General features: G+C 37.7%; 1 protein-coding gene across 1 annotated transcript; it reads left to right on the top strand.

The window, feature by feature from the left end:
• The first annotated feature begins 639 nt into the window (after nt 1-639).
• On the top strand, nt 640-19,874 carry GCLM (glutamate-cysteine ligase modifier subunit). Its single transcript, XM_007936066.2, has 7 exons — nt 640-765; nt 5,080-5,145; nt 6,440-6,524; nt 9,866-9,925; nt 12,219-12,421; nt 13,756-13,870; nt 19,705-19,874. Exons 1-7 carry the CDS (start codon nt 640-642, stop codon nt 19,872-19,874), a joined length of 825 nt encoding a protein of 274 aa, XP_007934257.1.
• Nucleotides 19,875-20,147: the final 273 nt, after the last annotated feature.

Below are 20,147 nucleotides of genomic sequence, written 5' to 3'. Positions count from 1 at the left end.
TACGCTTTCGCTGTCTTTTTAAAGAGGTGCGTAAGAAAAATCATCGGCGTAACCGCCCATTGGCTGAGAGGCAAGACAGCGAGCGCGGGTTGACAGCACTAGGTGGAAGTTGCGTCGGCCGGCGTCGTGTCTTCTGACCGACAGGGGGAGCCCTGCTGAGATCCGGGCTCTCCACCGCCCCAACCCGCGCGCCCGTCACTCTCTCGCCCGCCGGGTGCCACGCCCGCCACAGGCCAAGGGCCAGTCACCCGCGGGGCCGGCGTCCCGCAGCCCATCCGCGGCCCCGCCCCTGTCCCGCCGCGGGCTAGGTAACGGTTACGAAGCACTTTTCCCGCTGCGATTTCTGCTTAGTCATTGCCTTCCAGGAAACAACTCCCTCGGTTTGAAGCCAACTCTCCTGCGGCGGGACCGCAGTACCAGCATCCACAGCCACCAGCGCCTCCCTCCCGGACCGCTCTTCCCCGCCGCTACCGCCGGGCCTCCCTCGGGCCCAAGTGCAGGCCGTAGTCCGGCCGCGCGAGGTCGGCAGCCTCACGCTCGGCTCTCCGCCTCGGGCATCCCGTCCAGCGGAGCGGCCGCCTTCTCCGCTCGCTCGCCCGCGGCTTCGTCTCTGCTTCGCCCCCTCGGGCCGCTGCTGCCATGGGCACCGACAGCCGCGCGGCCGTGGCGCTCCTGGCGCGGGCCCGCACCCTGCACCTGCAGACAGGAAACCTGCTCAACTGGGGCCGCCTGCGGAAGAAGTGCCCGTCCACGCACAGCGAAGAGGTGAGGGCCGGCGAGCGTTGCCCGCGGAGACGCGGAGGACGCGGGGCAGGCCTTGGGCCAAGCGGGCGGATCCGGAGGCTGGGCCAGTGGCCGGGCTTCCAGCGCAGCCCAAGCGCTGAGAGAGGCGCGCACCTGGACTCGGCCCACCTGGGGTCGGTGTCGGCGCGAAATTGGATCCAAACCTGCTGCTGGGGATAAAGCGGCTTAAAAACTTGGCAGGGGCAGCTTCACACCGAGTGACGCCTGTAACAATGTTCACGGCTGATATCAAAACTCTCTAACGTATTGTATTACTGTCATCGGCAGTGGGGTCAGAGAGGGGCAGCAAATCGCTCCATCCCTCTCCCCGCATCTCGCTCCCTTCCCACATTGTCCAGGTAAAGAATTATTCTAGCGGTTAGCTTTTGTTGGACTCAGATGAAATAATATTAATACATTTAACTTTTAGGATATTGACAGTAGTTTTTTTGTTGTGAGGCAACTTAAGACACAAAATTTGCTTTGGGAAAGCAAAAAAAAAAAAAAAAAGTACTTGGCGGAAGAATAATATAAATTTTATTTACCTAAAGGCTAATTACTAATTTAAGACATCGAAGATTAATCTGGAATTACGCGCTTATGTATTAGTTGGTTGTTCATGAGTAGTCAACCATTGACCGTGCACAAGTAATCGCTGACGCTTAATGGTGATAGAGGAGCTCTGGTGGCGTAGTGCTTAAGGCATTTTGCTTCTAACCAGAAAGCTGGCGGTTCAAACCCACCAGCCACTCCTCGGAAGGAAAGTTGGCCAATCTATTTCCATAGTGATACCGCCTTGGAAGCCCAAGGAGGGGTCACTATGAGTCGGATTCGACTCCACGGCAGTGCATTGCGTTTTTGTTACTGGTGATAGGGACATTTTTAATATGAAAAATAGTTATAATTAAAGCAAACCTTTAGGGCTCTAGTGCCTAGGTGGTACAAAAGGCTAAATAGTGTGCTGGACTTTAACTGAAAGATTGGAGATTCAAGCTCACCCAGATGCCCGTGGAAGAAAGGCCTGGCCATCTACTTCCAAGGAAATCAGCCATTGCAAACCCTGTGGAGCAGTGTTCTACTCTGACATGCATAGGGTGGCCATGAGTTGGAACTGACTCAACGGCAACTGGTTTGCTTTTTAATTTAGGAGCTTTGTGACTTTGAGAAAGTTAACTGCTTAGAGTCTGTTTACATAGGCTTAAAGTTGGATAATAGCACCTCTCTTGTTAGGTTATAAGGAGCTCTGGTGTCACAGTGGGTAAGGTATTTGGCTGCTAACCAGAAGATTGGTGCTTCAAACTCACCACCAGCTGCTCCATGGGAGAGAGATAAAGCAATCTATTTAGTAAAGATTTACAGCCTTGGAAAGCCAATGGGAGTTGCTATGAGTAGGAATCTACTCCATGGCAGTGGGTTTGGGTTTTTTTTGTTATTGTTGTTGGGTTTTTTTGGGGGGAGGGGCAGGGGGTTGTCAAGTCTTTGTGAGGATTAAAAGAATATATTAAAACGCTTACCATACAGGCATTTATCTCCTTTATCATCTCATTCAATCAGAAAGATCAAATAAATCTTGATTAAAAGAAAAATCCTAAACTGTTTCATTATAATGTACCAGCTGTTTTCCTAGGCAGTTTCTGCTCCTTCATAGAATATGTATGTGGATAATAGACTCTGTGGCAGCACATGACATCCCCCCCTCCAGTCTGTGCTGGACCTGGGCCTGGGCCTGGGCCTGGTGTTGGACTCAGTGCTCCTTTAACAGGAATCAGAATGCATACCTTATTCTGTGCCCAGGTTCCATCTCAATTTGTATGTTGTTTTTTGTTTTTTTTTTTTCCTAAAACCACTCACTTTAACTATTCTCTTCCAAAGATAAATATTTCTGTATTTAGAACCTTAATTTCTGCCAATGGTGATGGGTCAGTACAGCATTTTGCATGTATTTTGATAAATACTGAGTGAAATTTTCTCTCTTACCTCTCTACAACACACTCTGCACTAGTGACATTCAAAGTTGGTTTTGCCTTGTTCTTTAACTGCAACCATACTATACATATATGAAACCCAAGTTTCAAATACACACACAAAAATAACCCTTACTATATATACTGTGTATTCTTGTTTTTTCTATTCTGTTTTTAATGTGATTTCTCAATGCAGAGTCATGCCACAGTTTGAAAAACATTGTTCAAAGATCTACTTCTGGTTTATAGTGTTTTATTTTGGGTTCTACATATGAGGGTCATAACTACAGAAACAAAACATTAAGGAAAATTTGAAAGAATGTATAGAAAATATGACAGTTTAGTTGGAATAGGAAGAGTATTGTTTCCATGTAAAGAAGAGCTTTGTAACATCCAGAGTCCCAAGGACCGCTCCTTGTCTTTCCAAGGCGGTATCTCTACGGAACTAGTTTGCCCAGCCTTCCTTCCTTCAGAGGAGTGGCTGGTGGGTTTGAACTGCCAGCCTTCTGGTTAGCAGTCGAATGCCTTAGGCACTAGGCCACCAGAGCTCCCACTTAAAACAGTTCAGCTTCATTGCACATATTAAATAGAATAAAAAGCCAAGAAACCAAGCCAATTGCCGTTAAGTTGATTCTGACTCATGGTGACCTCATGTGTGTCATAGAACAGTGCTCCGTAGAGTTCTCAATGGCTGATTTTTTGGAAGTCGATCCACCAGGCCTTTCTTTCAAGGCATTGTTGCATGGACTGAGATCTCTCCACTTTCAGAGCACATTAGCCATTAGCACTACCTAAGAAATCATTCATTATTGAAAAATTTACATATTGGGTAGAATTGTACTAATTTTCCTAAAAAGTCTCTTCTACTTGTAACATTTTTCAGTTCTTTGAATCCTCCCCAAATTTTTTTTTTCACTAGAATTTTATTAAATCAAATATTATTTATTTTGTTTTGCCCAAATCTGTTGTAAGGGAATTTGACCAGCTGAGTCACATGTTATTTGTAAGACTGTTACACAACTCCAGATTTAATGATACAATAAATTGTCATGATACTTATCTTCAGTGATATCTTCTGTGTATGGCAAGAATGAAGAGAGCAGAAAAAAAAGTACAAGTTAATGTTTAGTCAATATAGATAATATGTAACAAATTAAACATCATTAAGTTTGTGATATTAGAAAACCAAACTAATTGCCATCGAGTTGATTCTGACTCATAGCGACTCTATAGGACAGAATAGAACCGTCCCATAGTTTTACTAAGGTTGTAAATCTTTATGGAAGCAGACTGCCTCATCTTTCTCCTGTTGAGTGGCTGGTGGGTTTGAACCACTAACCTTTTGGTAAGCAGCTAAACAATCACTGTGCAACCAGGGCTCCTTTTGTGATATATAGACAATGACTTGCTCGTGTAATTGTAACATTGGACTGTTCTTTGGCTTGTCCTGACATTTGCAGAATCCAAGATTAAAGAAATGGTTTCAAGAAAAGGATGAATACTCTGAAAATATATTTAGCTTCTTGAATTGAGGAATTCATCAGGAAAGTCTTAGTATGCAAACAAGCCATCCTTCCAGAGGAAACTTTCTGAGACTTCTCTTGCAATCTGAGCCAAAGCAAAGTCTTTCTCCTGATAGAATTGTTAACTTCTAGTTGGTCTTGTTGCCTCAATTTTTATGGATTTCAAAAGAATATTGACTTACAATTCTGTCTGTAATAATTATGAAATAATTTTTATCTACTGACTTAAATTTGGATGATAAATATACTTGCCATAAAAATACAGAGCTTGTCACTTGAGTTCAAGTGGATTATTGTGGCTAGCCATATTGTGGATTGTAAATCCTAACATAGATAGCTGTGTGCCTTTAAATTAATCAATCGGTTTCCCTTGTAATTTTCTGTATTATGATAAAAGCAGTTTATAAACTCTATTCTTAAAAATATTAGTTAACAATTCTGTGCCCCATTCTCCCTAAAATACCATTCACCTTATACAGTTGATAGGGGAATTTGTTAAAAACCTTGTCAGCTCTAAGTTCTAAGAGTGTATTACTGTATACTTAATTTTTACTAAACAAAAAACCTCATTCTTGAAATATGTTTTGTTTCTTTGTAAATGATTTTGTGTCTCATAGTTTACTTATTTAAAATTTTTATCAGTACAGAAATACTTCAAAAATAATTAGGCTACTGCTTTAGTTAAAAACATCTGAGAATTAAGAATATAGTTTAAAAAAGTCTGATTTTAGACAGACTAATACAGTCTTATAGTAGAAGCACAGAAAAGTGTAAAGAATTTAACAGTTTCAAAATGCATTCTTTTGCAGCTTCGGGATTGTATCCAGAAGACCTTAAATGAGTGGAGTTCCCAAATCAGCCCAGAATTGGTCAGGGTAAGTGAAATGTGAATGCAGGAATTGTATAGGTCAAAAGAGAAGTAGAGTAAGCAGGAAGTTAATTTTTTCAGTTTTGATAGGAATGTCAAATTAGCTATTGGCATAAAACTCCATGTGGCTGTTTGAGGAGATGGCATCTGACCCAGCTGACTTAAGCATAAAACAGAAAATCTGGACTCTATATAGCCAGCTCTTCACCTTGACAATATACTATCTCTTTGCTTAATTCCTTTCACACTTTCCTTACCATCAGTGCTTTGTTCCAGTTTATATTTGGTCTGGTAGAGCAGTTTTGGTTGGTAGACTGCTTTGGTAGAATATCACCCAATAACATAGTCACTAGTAACAATTTTTTAAATGTCAGTTTCTGATAACAGTAGAAAACTGTGTTTCTTTAAATGTTAGTATCTGACTATTATCATAAATATTAATATACAACACACCTTTCTGTAAACTACTCTTCTGGATCCAACTCAGCTAGAAGCTTGTATCAAATCATATAGATTACTTCAGAAGTATGGAAGAAGATGTGCTGGAAGTATCTGTTTCCCTGGGCATGTTTCCCTGCAAATGTTTAACTATAGCTACTAGGCAGACATTGATTGATATGTTTTATCAATCTGTGTTTCTCTGAGATTACGATTTACTCTATGCATGATTTAGAAACATACTAAGCCCTTGTTATATGCCAGGCATTGTAATATATGTAAGAATTACAGGAGTGGCCTCAGTGCTTATTTTGTTTTAATCTTACAAGTATAAGTAAGCTTCTGATTTATATGTACCACCTTTTTGTCATTTTTCTTATGAATTGTTCATTAAATGCATTGGAATGGCCTTCACTTTTTTTTTTTTTTCCCACTCAAGAAAAACTTTTTCATCTATAAATATTTGTAATTAATGTACAAAGTTTTTCACATGTCATTACCTAGAACGGGTAATATTTATTATTTTTCATTGGTTTCTTTTCTACTATTATGATAGTGGGTCTAATGCCTTACATACCCCCCTTTTTTGGTTACTGTTCTAATTTTGATCTTGCATCCCTCTGAATCCCTGATCAAAGTCAAACAGTTTTTTTTCCCCCCCAAAATGAACAGACACACAGCATTTTATCTTTATTACAAGGCTTTACAAACTTTGTGAAGCCCATCAGTACCTCAAGTGAACCCTGCTGTCTTTTGGGTTCCATGCTTCTAAAGGGAAGGGCTTTATCAATAATAGAAAATATGATAGTTAATCAGAAACATTTAATTTTCCATTTATTCTAAATGTCATATGTTTATTACAGGAGTTTCCAGATGTCTTGGAATGTACTGTATCTCATGCAATAGAAAAGATAAATCCCGATGAAAGAGAAGAAATGAAAGTTTCTGGTAAAGTCCAGCCTTTACAGTTCATTTTGTTGCAGAGTGGAAGTGATACCATGAGGCCTTGTCAGGCATCGGAATAAGCTTTTCTCTGCCTCTGGTAATGAGTAACTCAGTCACTAAGTGCAAGAAATATAAATATTTATTTTTAAACTTAATTGTAATGTCAACTCTTGAAGGGAGTTATAGGAGGTTAGTGTTAGCTACTTCAGAGTCAGACTAGGACTTCAATTTGCTGTCCATCACAATGTTTTTATTAACTTCTGTGGTGGACTTCAGAGTAACAGGAAGATTAAGGTGAAGAAAATAGAAAGGATAAAGGAAAGGCTGTAAGAGTATTGTCCCCCCAAAGTAAGCATAAGCACTTCCTTCCTGGCTGGATACTTGTAACCAATGACTGCAGTCACCTGCAACTGTAGAAAGAAGTCTAGGCAACAAGTTGCATGGATAGAAATGAAAAACATATTATACCCATTCAACAAATGTATTGAATGACTATTCCATTCCACAAACTGTGTCCAGCTTAAGGAGTACAAAAATGAAAAGATGCACTGTTCCTGCCATCAGCTTAGTCTACATCATGTAGTTATGAAACACTTGAGCTCTGGAGTTAGACTAACTAGACTGAGATTCCTGCCTGTGCAGATTACTAGCTGATATAGTCTTCATCTAACAAGTTACTTAACCTCTTTGAGCCTCTTTCCTCATCTAAAAAATGAGGATACATCTGTAAGTTGGATGAAATAAGTCTGGTAAAGCACTAGCACCAAGTTAGTGGTACGTCAGTGGTAGTGGTGGTTGTTGCTGTACTTATTGCTGTGGTGTTCTGATTGTTAGTATTTTTTTGTTATTATCGGATGGACATGTCAGATGAGATAAAGCATTATCTTTTGACTATAATAATAGCTACCATTTATTGAGTCTTGCTTTGTGCCCAGGACTATATTTGCCACTTTATGGTCATATTTTCTCATATAATTTTCAAAACAATCCTGCAGGGATTGCATAGTTGACAATAAAGAAGTTAAAATTGTCATACAGGTAGCTAGTAAATGGCTGAACCAGGAATACAGGTTTGCTTGACTCCAAGACCCAAAAGCAACATTCTTTCTGTTGTTGATTGCTGTTCACCATGGTGTAGATCACTCTTGGCTCTCTTACAAGTTGTCCTCAAGTGCCAATTGGCCTTGAGACTTTCGATAGGTGTCAAAATTCTCCCCATATGAAAAGCTTTCATTTCTATCTAAAAATGCCTCATCTTTCAGAGAGAGACGATCATTTCAGATGGCACAAATTCATGGCCAGAGGACTAGCGGTGAGAAGGATTTTCACAGGGTAATTATGGGAGCTAAGGTTGAGCTCAAAGTGATGGTCTTCTCATCTTGGGATGCTGTGATGGTTTTCAAATAGGGAAGTAACATGATGAAAGCAATATTTTAGGAGATTACTTAGCAGTAGAATGCAAGCGATCAATATAAGAAACATCACTGAGAGAAATTTTAATGCATATGTTAAATGTCAAGCACTTTACATAAAAGTATTTTGCTAGCCCTGTGTGTTCTCTGTTCTCCTTTCTGATTTTTACTTTTCTTGCTCTCCTACTTCCCCAACTGTTGGTCTGTTGAGTAGATTTTTGAACAGTAAGTTTATAACAAGTAAATATTTATACAACCAAAACCAAACCAACTGCCACTGAGTCATTTCCAACTCACAGCAACCTTTAAGACAGAGTAGAACTGCCTCATATGATTTCCAAAGGTGGAAATCGTCACAGAAGCAGACTGCCTCATCCTTCTCTCGCAGAGCATCTGGTGAGTTTGAACCACTGGACTTGTAATTAGCAGCTGAATGCTTTAACCACTATGCCACCAGAGTTCCTATGATCGTATATAAGTTGAGTTTAAATTAAGCCCCAAAGCCTCAAATACATCTAGAAAACTAAGGCAGTCTCCAGGTTTCTAACAAAATTCATTCCTAAGTGTGTCTTTAAGTGGAATTTGTAGGTAAGTCAGAACAGGTGCATACATTTTTTTTAAGTCATACTTTAGTGCAAGAAAAGACTCAAAGTCTTTTCAATGACTTAAAAACTGCATGTACAGCAAGTGAAGGTGATTTTGGTGCAGAATGAGTTGCAAGTAGGGGTTGGTTCATTCGTTTCAAACTGAGGCAAATTTACATAACATTAAAGTATGAGTTGTACATTTGTGAAGGGGACTTAACTATATTCAACTTCTGTGGTAATGAATAAATGCCAAATAATGTTATCCATAGCAAGTATACATTGCACCTACTAAATTAGCAAATATATGTATATTTTAATAATAGCATTTTGTATTGTTAGGAAAGCAACTCTCAACTGTCATTTGAGAGTTTTTGCCTGGGAAACTGGAGCAAATCTTTTGTAAAGTAGGATGGTAAATAAAATAGAACAAGACACACAAAAAAGATGACATCCTTTGACTCATAATCACATTCTTGACAATTATCTTTGGAAAATGATTCACCATAAAATCGAACAAAAAGTTCTGAAGATAAATATGATAAATATGTGATAACTAAAAACTGGAACTAACGTAAAAGTTCAGTTAGCAGAAAATCATTTAGAAAATTATACCCTATCAAAACTATAGAATAATATTCAACAATAAAAATGAGTACATAAGATTATTTCTGAAAAACATAGAATATACAAAAACTAAACAGTAGTTGCTTGAGTGATTTCTGTAGTGAGTGCATTGTTATTGTGATAAAAAAACCTAAATAACTATTGCATAGAAATATTTTTTAAATTACTACATAAGGTCAAACCAAGTAGAAGTAGGAAGAATACTGTACCCTATATCATAGGTTATATTAACTGGGAAGTAATGTCTAGAAATGAAAATGATTTTATTAGGAAGGTGGGACTGTATATTCTTATTTTCCAGTTTTCTTGTCAATACAAAAAATTTTAAAGTTTTGCATATATTTTAATTTATTGAGGAAAGTATATATTGTGCTCCTTAATGTTTAATTCATGCAAATAAAAATTTCAAGTAATTTAAGCTCTTTGTGTATATATCTGACCTGCTTTCTAATAAATGAGAAACTAATATTTAATTATTTATTTGTTTGTTTTGAGAAACAGGTATTTGTTGACAACTGGTATAAATAAGCTACAATGAAAGTATACTCTTATATCATAAAATAAAAATGATTTGTGAAATTATGTGAATAGGAAAGGAAAAATAATTTACTCAGGAATATCTGTCAGCTTAGTATTTTGGCCCTATTAATTCTATTATTTGTAGTTAAATGTATTCCCAAATACAGAATAAGTAATCAGTTTTATTTTCTTTGTTACCCAGCAAAACTGTTCATTGTAGGATCAAACTCTTCATCATCAACTAGAAATGCAATTGACATGGGTAAGCTAACATTTAACTTTTTCATCTTAATACCCCGCCTCCCCTAACCATTGTTATTGAGTCACTTCTGACTGACAGCAACCCTGTAAGGCAGAGTAGAAGTGCCCCACAGAGTTTCCAATGCTGAGATCTTTATGGGAGCAGATTGCCCTATCTTTCTTTTGTAGAGTGACTGGTGGGTTTTGCTGATCTTATTAGCAGCTGAGCACTTAACCACTGTACCACTGGGACTCCTAAGTCCAAAAGCTCATTGCCATTGAGTCTATTCTGACTCATAGTGACCCTGTAGGACAGAGTATAATGGCCCCACAGGGTTTCCAAAGCTATAAATCTTTACAGAAACAGACTGGCACATCTTTCTGTCCATGGAGTGGCTCTAGTGAGTTTGAACCACCAACTTTTCAGTTAGTGCTTAACCACTGTGCCACCTAAGTAAAACAAACAAACAAAAAGCCACTGACCACTGCCATCAAGTCTATTTCAACTCATAATGATACTGTAGGATAGAGTAGAACTGCCTCATAGGGTTTTTAATGCTGTAAAAGGAGCTCTGGTGGTGTAGTGCCTAAGGCATTTGACTGCTAACCAGAAGGTTGGTGGTCAAACCCACCAGCTACTCCGTGGAAGGAAGACTTGGCAATCTACTTCTGTAAAGATTTCCCACCTTGGAAACCCAAGGGGGTTCACTATGAGTCAGAATCAACTCAACGGCAGTGAGTTCAATTTTTGTTGTCTTTTTTTAAAAAAAAAAAAAAATCTTTACTGAAGCAGACTGCCTCATCTTTTCCTGGTGGAATAGCTGTGGGTTAAAACCACGAACCTTTTGGTAAGCAACTGAATTCTTTAACCACTATGCCACTAGAGCTCATTCGGGCCCTAAGTAATTGACTTCAAATTATTATAGGTGTGTTGTTATAACTGCGTCCAGGTGAAACAGAAAATGAGCAAAACTGTAGAGAGTGAAAAGATCAGCAGTTGCCAGAGACTTAGGGGAGGGGGAGGAGAGATGAATTAAGTGGAGCAGAACAAATTTTTAGGGTGGTGAAGCTATTCTGTATGATACCCTAATGATGGATATGTGACATTATGCATTTGTCAAAACTCATATAACTGCACAACACAGAGCGAACGCTAATGTAAACTGTGGGCTTTAGTTAATAATGTATCAATATTAGTTCATCATTTGTAATAAACATACTATGTCAATGAAAGATGCTAATTATTGGGGAAACTGCATGTGAGGGGAGAAGTTGTATGTGAGAACTCTGTACTTTCTGTGCAGTTTTTCTATAGACTAAAAACTGCTCTAAGAAAAAATTGTTAATAGAAAAAAATGAAATGAGCTTGAAAAGAATAGTGCAAATGAGGTAATTCCAATTCCACCTTTTAAAGTTCTAGCCAAATTTCTTTTTTTTTTAAGCCTAATTTCCTTAAGGCTTCTATCAAATTATATTTGAATTATATAGGATCATATTTTGATATATAAGAGGAACATAAGAAGTATAACTAAGTGTTCTCCCTATCATATTCTTAACCCCTTTCCCTTTTAGTACTATAGATGAAATGTCTTCTTTCCCCTAAAAGTGAAGCATTTTACATCTGTTTTCAGCAGTTAATGCTATTGTGATATTATAATTATTCAATTATTTTTCTTTTAAAACATTTGGCCAGTATTTGTATATATTGAAAATTTAAATTATTAGTTCTTGAATCTAATTATGGAGCAATCGATAATTGTTTAAAATGAGCTCTTAGATTGTTCTTGTTTCTCAAGTTAAGAAATAGATTTCTGTAAATATAGATTAAGACTATAAATTTCAGTTTTTCAGATTGTCAAGCATATTCTTTGCTGTGACTAATAGTTACAGATTATTAGGTCAGAATTTATGATCATCCTTATGAGATACTGGTAAGCAAGTAGAACTGGAGAAGATAAGGAAACTACCCCAAATCCTGGGGCTTAGGAAACAAGGAGGCTGTTCTTTAGAAAGAGCAGCCTGTAGTAGCTGGGAGTTCCCTAGAAGAAAGCAGGTCAAAGAAGCCCGTTTGTCTGCCTCACAAAGCAAACAGGAGAATGGGTGCTTAAAATTTTTAAACAATGGAAATGTTCTAAATAAAAGCTTAATTATGAGACTGAATGAAATAATTAGTTGTATAGAAAACCAGTGAAAGATATGGACAGAATTCAGTGGTATGCCTTGGGAACATCTGATGGAGTACTTGAGGAACACAGAGACACTTGTTTTTATTATGTAACCTGTGTTTTTCCTTTTTCTATTTTCTTTCATGTCAGCCTGTTCAGTCCTTGGAGTTGCACACCTGGATTCTGTGATCATTGCTTCACCACCTATTGAAGATGGCGTTAATCTTTCCTTAGAGCATTTGCAGCCTTACTGGGAGGAATTAGAAAATTTAGTTCAGAGCAAAAAGATTGTTGCTATAGGTACCTCTGATCTAGACAAAACACAATTGGAGCAGCTGTACCAGTGGGCACAGGTAAAGGGCAGCCAGATTATAAGCACTCCGGGAAAGGAGCCTGCTCCCATGTTCTTTGCTGGTTGTGATGTTGAACAACATGCACATAGTGGACACTCACTGTGGGGTGATTATTTCAAGCGTGGGACTTTGAAGATAGGCCATATTGAAAGTATTCATTTTTTAAAATATATATACCTAATTGAACTTAATATCAATCCCATTTTAAATGATTGACCAAATAAATACACTAGAAAATGTGTGTTAAAGCATTCATGGCCAATTGAATTGAGGCTGTGTCCTTTAGTTTTACTTATGTATGATAAATTACGTAAGTTTTTCTTTAGTTATTACTAGACAGTGGCTCTAATTCCATAAAGGAATATCATGCATAACAAATAGTTTGCTGACTATTACTTAAAGATGCAAGACTCTTAGTTCATACATCTTGATTTAGAATAGATGGAATGAATCAGTCACCCTTCCCCTCTGGTCTAATCATCTACAGAATTATTAGAGTAGTTGCTTGCTAGTATTATACCTTTACTTTTTGTATTTTTCTTTATTCCTTTTCATTTATCCCCAGCCTTCTCCTTTTCAGAGCTTTTAGAATTTCTTATGGGCAAGAAGACCCTAGAGAAAGTGTTGCCCCTTCTCCCTTGACTTAGTGATAGTCACAGTGTGGCTGGCCAAAATACTGCTAGAGGGACTTAAATGGTCAAGAATATATATACATGAATTAGCCAGCGTGGCCAGTATAAGTTATTTAATTCTTCTTTTTATAAATTTGCCTGATTAATGGCCATATTTTATAATAATTTAACCTAAATGTACTTATCAAATGTATCTAATTCTCAACCTTTAAGATATATATTTCCTCTGTAGCTGGAACAATCACACTTAGAAGCATGTTTGTTTCTCATGACAAATGTATTATACTGGCAGATGGTTCCACTGAGAGACTTTTTACCAGTATAGTACTAAATTGGCTTTTTCCTCACATTAAAGCTATTTTTCTTTTCCATGCTACCACTAGCATGTGTTAGAAAACCATGCGTTAATAAATATATTCATGTAAAAGTACTTGATACACTTTAAGCTATGTAGAATGTGAATTTTCATATGTTCCAAAATTGAGTCCTTTTGTTGCTTTCAGCTTTTTTCATTTGGTAAAATTCATGTAACATAAAATTAACTATTTTTAAGTACACCATTCAATGGCATTTAATACATTCACGGTGTTGTGCAACTATAACCTCTGTTTAGTTCTGAAATATTTTTATCACTCACAAAGCACTTTAATTTTTTTTATAGTACTTAGTAGAAATAAATCATGATTTTATTTTCACTTTTAGGTAAAACCAAATAGTAACCAAGTTAATCTTGCCTCCTGCTGTGTGATGCCACCTGATTTGACTGCATTTGCTAAACAGTTTGACATACAGCTATTGACTCATAATGATCCCAAAGGTAAGGCTGATATTTTCATTTATCAAGATGGATCATGAGCTTTGTCTGACAAAAACCTACTTCTTAAAATTTAGTATTGTGTATGGTGTTAAATGTACAATGCTGTTATCTACAGCTATTCTTAAAGATTAATTGAAAACAAAAAAAAACCTCGCTGCCATCAAGTCAAATCCGACTCATATCGACCCCTCCTTGAGTTTCCAAGGCGGTATCTCTATGAAAGTAGATTTGCCCCATTTCCTTTTTGGGAGTGGCTGGTAGGTTTGAACTGCCAGCCTTCTGGTTAGCAGTCAAATGCCTTAGGCACCAAGCTCTGGTGGTATATAGGGCCTAATGCACTTGACTGCTAACCAGAAGACTGGCGGATCAAATCGACCAGCCACTCCTCAAAAGGAAGGTTGGGCGATCTACTTCCATAGTGGTACAGCCTCAGAAACCCAAGAAAGGGTTGCTATCCAACTCGACAGTGATGGGTTTGGTTTTTTTTTTGGTTTTTAAAGACAAATAAAGATCAGATTTATAAAGATACAAATGATAAAAGGGAATAACAATGAAAACTACCAAAATAAATAAGTAAAAGAGAGAGGTATTTGACTTATATCAGAACCAATTTATAATACAGTAGTTGTTGGAACAGGCCCTGCCATGAGTCAGGGACTACCTCTGCTAAGCCACACAGAAAAAACTTTGTACGGCGTTCCAAATAATATTATATATCACCTTGACTAGTACAACAGAGATTTGATCAAAGAGCTATTTAATTAAATAGAATACTCACTGCCATTGAGTTGATTCCCACTTATAGCAAACCTATAGGACAGAGTAGAACTTCCCTATAGGGTTTCAAAGGCTATAATCTTTATGCAAGCAGATTGCCACATCTTTCTCCCACAGAATGGCTAGTGGGTTCAAACCACCAATCTTTCAGTGAGCAGCCAGTTGCTTTAACCACTGCACCACCATGGCCTCTTAATTAAAAAGAATAAGTATCTAGAAAAAGAGGCAGATAAATTTTAATTTGAAACTTAAACATATGAGGAAAGTGATAATTAAGCATCTTATTAATCATTAATATCCAGGCATATATTTGATGTTAATCAGAAACACTGTTTAATGAGAATAGCTTGTCTGGCTTTTGTAGCATATTTACCAACATTTTATAACATAAGTAGGTGGACTGTGAAGAGACTGTTTAACATAATTTGCAAGATAAATGTTTCATAGAGCTTTTATACTTGCCAGGTATTTTTGGTATAGTTGTAAGTGAGAAATGTCTTATGAAAGTTACAAATTTCTATCACATTTTATAGAAGGTCTAATTTAATAAATATTGGAGGAAGTTGTATTTCACAGATGCTTTTGGGAGAAAAACATTCAGGTTTTACTTTCAGGTCTAAAAAGATAATTATATGATATTGATGGTTTAAAGATTTGTTAATTTCTAAAAAGGCTTATGGATAGCCTATTAAGACTTTATGCCATTTATTAGCAATGTGATCGATCCCATCTCAATTTTTTTCTGTGTCGTAGTAGCTATAGGAGAAAGAGGAGGAGTTTTAATAGCTATTATTCCTTGAATGCCAGACACATGCTAGATGCATCAGGGAGATTATCTGTAATCCTCACAACAGCTGTAACTAGGTATTTTATTAATAATGAAATAGAGCCTCAGTATAAGAAACCAGCCAGAGTCACCCAGCTGACAGAGGGCAAAGTGTGAATTTGAACCTAGATCTCTGACTGGACTGAGAGCTTTTCTCTACCCTACTGTACTGTGTCTCTCAAATGAAAGTTAGTGTTACAGTATTTCAGTCTAAAAGATTTATTATTTTCTTACCTGTTTCCATTTAAATGACTCTAGACTAGGAGATAGTGCCTTTTGTCCCTTTAACCACCAGTAGAGCTTTCACAAGTAAATACTTTTTTTTTAAGTCATTTTAGTGACAATCTAATTGCTATGCTAGTTCTTCTGAAATAAAAAACATTTAAATTTTTTTTTTCCATAGGTTGGCAGATATTGTATCATTTATCTGCTTATTTTTGGGGGGATTTTAGCAGTGACTGTTACCAACAGCTGATGATCCTGTGTCCCCTTCTAGCTCTACTTGCAAGAGCATGATCCTTCTTCCAAAGGAAAGGAAATAATAGGAAAAGACTAAGAGTTTTATTTCCATGTATCTAAATGTTGGCTTTTAGATTATGTGCTAATAAACCATTGTCATGGCAAAATATATTGTGTATATATATGAGGGGAGAGATTTAATCTTTTTTGTCTTGTTTCATTCTAAAGCTTTTGATTAGAATTTATAGGCTGATTCTGGGTATACCATTAGCAAGTCTTGAGACATTTTGATCCCTAGTGAAGTGATGCTTCTCTTAAAAAATGTGTAGTGTTTACTAAAGAGTTAACATAGTTGAATTAATTTTAAAAGTATATAGTTAATGAATACCATAGTTCTCTGATTTTGTATCAGTTTTTTTTTTTTTTTATTAAGCAGTTGAGTTGTAAAACATTTAACACTGCTTGTCATCTAAAATAGAATTGTGTTTATAAATCCTTAAAGGCCTACCTCTGTTCTATCTCTGTTCCTCAGAAAGGGTTTATTTTCTATTACTCTTTGTCCTGGAAGCAGTGGTGACAGGATAACATGAAGTAGGTGACCCTGACTGTAGCACCTTTGCTTTTTTATTAGCCTTATCCCTTTTCCTACTCCCATTTAATCTAATCTGTATTATGCATCATTCCCTCAAGGTCTCCTTCTCTGTTAGACAATCTGTAGACAATCCATGGTAATGTTACTTTTCCAAGGAAAATTTCATCTTTTTATGAAAACCATTTACTAACTGTAGAACCTAACTTCTTCTGTGCCTCATTTCCCCTATAAAGGGGGATAATAGTATCTATTTCATAGGGTTAGCATGTGGATTAAATGAGTTAATACATAGAAAGTACTCAGAAAAGTGCCTGGCACATGATAATAGCTAATACTTACTGAGAGTTTGCTGTTAATGTTATTCAAATATCATAGCAGGTCACCTAGGACAAATGGGCCCTTCAAACCAACATGCAGGGTCCCAATGTGCCGTAACCTAGAGACCATTCCCCAAGGCTTCTGCTTATATACAGGAAGCAGACCACATTACCTAAGGTAGCTACTCAGCTGCTCGCAGTAGATGCCACCATGGAGTTGATTACCAGTCTCATCACGGGGAATACTACATCCAGCTGCCCAGACATTCAATCAGGCCCAGCCAAGTTGACACACAAACTGAACTACCACACTAGGTTACATGTCTCAGCTGAGATCACATCTGTGCGTCTTAGAAGACATAACTTGTGACTGATGCTAGGCTCTGGGAAAAGACCCTTACTCTGTGACAAATTGGTTGTATATCTCAACCAAGAGTTATCTCTCATTTTATAGCGTTCAGGGTGAAAACTATACCCTGTGGCTTATGGACCCAATGGGTAGTTGTTGATGAAAGAGAGAAAGAGCAGGGAAGAAAGGGATTAAGAAAAGAGGCCATTGTGTGGTATGCTGGGGTTTTTACTCCTAGGAACAGATAGCACACAAGGACCCTGAAATACTTCTGCTGCTCCTGCCCATGCCTCTGTCACAACAAAGATCCTAGAGTTCTATACCAATCAAAACTGTCAATCAAGTGAGAGTGCAGCATAAAGACAGGACGTTATTTCAAAATGTGTTCAGCATAAGAAAGAGCACACCATGTGATCCAGAAAACAGGATTCAGTCCCAATAGAACAGTGAAGCAAAATCCCCCCAAAATATACGACACAGTAGGCCCAAGAACAGCCAGACCAAGGCAGAGCCAGGGGTACTGAAGACTCGGGGAAGTAGGTCTCCAGGCAAAAAAGGGTCCAGATCAGACCACATAAATGATGAAAAATATTCAAAGAAAAATCTGTGATAAAAACTAGTAGTGTAAGGAGGGAAATGGAAGGCTTAGAAATTCCAAGGAAAATAAAGGATTATAAAATAAATGAAATAAATATTAATATATTATTTGGTCCTTCACTGAACAGTATTTATAGTGACAGAATACTATACCTAGATACCACCTGGATTTTCAACTTGGGGAATTGGTCTGTGGACAAAAACTGAATACTTCATTGTTGTTTCAGAAGAGAATATAGATAGATATTTGACAACATAGACATGAGAAATCCAGCTGACTTGTTGAAGGATGGAAAGGGTAAGAGAGAGGTGCTTCTCTCATAGGTTAGTGAGTGAAGAGATGCTATTTGAGACTGATGGGATTATAAATTACTATAGGAGAGTTACAAAGTTAACAGAGTTTCAAAGATAATCAGTAGAGGAACTAAAATAGTAATGTAACAGTTGAAAAGAGGAGGGATTGATGATAAAATGAACTAGATTTTTACCTTTGATAGAAGGAAGTCAGTAGATAATATCTGAATGATAAATCAAACAATGACAAAGCAAAAATATGCATAGGCATATTATTTAGAGAGATGGAAATAAAAACCAGAAGAACAATTAAAAGAGTTGTGGTTGTCAGAGGACTATTGCTTTTCATTGTGAGCTTCTTTGGTACAATTTTAATGTACCTGTATTATTATTTAATGTTTTATTAAATATTGAGTGTATCCAAAAAATTCATAAAATGTATTACATTAAAATGTTACATGCATGTATGCAAAAACGGCAAGGAGGCCACATGTTCTGACCTCCTCTAATCTCACAAGAGGAAGACAGGATTACCAGCAGTAACCCAAGGCTATTACTGCAAGGCCAAACATGCTGCCTCCCTCCAGCCCTTTCACCAACTGTTCCTCCCAAAGCACCCACCACCTCTCTCCTGGGTTTGATAATTCGCTGCAGTGGCCACACAGAACTCACAGATTACAGGGTTTATTAGGGAAGCACCAGGCTACAACTCAAGTCCAGGAAGAACGCTCAGTCTCTCTCCCAGCCCACCGTCCCTCAGCCAAGAATCTCTCACAGTCTCTTTCCCAGCAGTGCTGGTCCCTCGGTGTCTCACTCAGCGATGCGTGTCTCTTGCGGCTCTTTCCCAGCAGCACGTGTCTCTTTCAGTGGTGCGTGTCTCTTTCGGCAGCACGTCTTCCTCAACCAGCAGTCAGAGAGAGTTCTGCTTCCAGGAGGCCTCCTTTTGAGCCCGGCAGGGTGGTCAAACTAGCCAATCATAGCATCAGAACTCTAAGCACCTGAGAGAGAGTGGGCACCTCCCAGAACATTGTTTTGTGCCTCTCCCAACAGAAATATTCCAGGTGGACACCTTCAGCAATCAGGAGCTCCTCACTTGCTCATAGAAAATCCCACCTTGGAGTTTACAAAGACTTATGGGTAGAAAAGCCACACAAAGTAATTTACTATACCACAATGTATCACATTTGATACATGAAAAAAAATCTTTTTTATTCCCTGTAAAATGATTTGCTCAAAAACAGTCTCTCAGCCTCTACACTGTTTACATTTGAAGCCAGGTAGTTTTGTTTTTGTTGTTGTGGGGACAGTCCTGTGCATTGTAGCATGTTTAGCAGCATCCCTGGCTTCTACTCAGTAGTTGCAAGGAGCAACCCTCAGCTGTGACAGCCAAAAATGTTCCCAGGCATTGCCAGATGTCCCTTGGCAGACAGATTTGATCCCAGTTGAGAATGACTATCCTAAAAAAAAAATAAATCAGATCTGAGCTGATACATCTCTGTCAAATGGTTACTTTAAATTAGATGTGTTTCTTTTGTTGTTTTTAAATGCTTACCTACATAGTGAAGAGCTTTCATTTCCAAATTTAACAGTTTGTTGTTGGGTTTTTGTTTTGTTTTGTTTTAGAACTACTTTCTGAAGCAAGTTTCCAAGAAGCTCTTCAGGAAAGCATCCCTGACATTCAAGCACACGAGTGGGTGCCACTCTGGCTCCTGCGATACTCTGTTATTGTTAAAAGCAGAGGGATTATTAAATCAAAAGGCTACATTTTACAAGCTAAAAGAAGGGGTTCTTAACTATGACTTATGATCATAACCTATTGACTTTGTCTTTTCCTTGAATATAAGATAAAATTCAGATGTGTAAAAATCTAAATGGTGTCTTTGAGGCAGATATTCTTTAATTATATTTGACAATATGTTGTCTGTCAAGTATTAAATACTTTTCTTGCCTTCATATTAGTTCACTCACATGAACCATTTTATTGTTTTCATTAGTCTATTGTTTTCTAATTGAAATTATCTATAAAGAAAATACTTGCAATATATTTTTCCTTTATTTTTATGACT

The sequence above is a fragment of the Orycteropus afer genome, unplaced genomic scaffold, assembly GCF_000298275.1.
Source record: "Orycteropus afer afer isolate SDZICR_OR568_19922 unplaced genomic scaffold, OryAfe1.0 scaffold00033, whole genome shotgun sequence".
Classification (NCBI taxonomy): domain Eukaryota; kingdom Metazoa; phylum Chordata; class Mammalia; order Tubulidentata; family Orycteropodidae; genus Orycteropus; species Orycteropus afer.
This window is presented reverse-complemented; position numbering and strand designations above follow the sequence as displayed.

Coding starts and splice junctions, on each gene's coding strand:
- GCLM (XM_007936066.2), top strand. CDS start 640: ATGGGCACCGACAGCCGCGCGGCCGTGGCGCTCCTGGCGCGGGCCCGC. Junction 12,422..13,755: donor AGCTGTACCAGTGGGCACAG/GTAAAGGGCAGC, acceptor TTTCACTTTTAG/GTAAAACCAAATAGTAACCA. Junction 13,871..19,704: donor GACTCATAATGATCCCAAAG/GTAAGGCTGATA, acceptor GTTTTGTTTTAG/AACTACTTTCTGAAGCAAGT.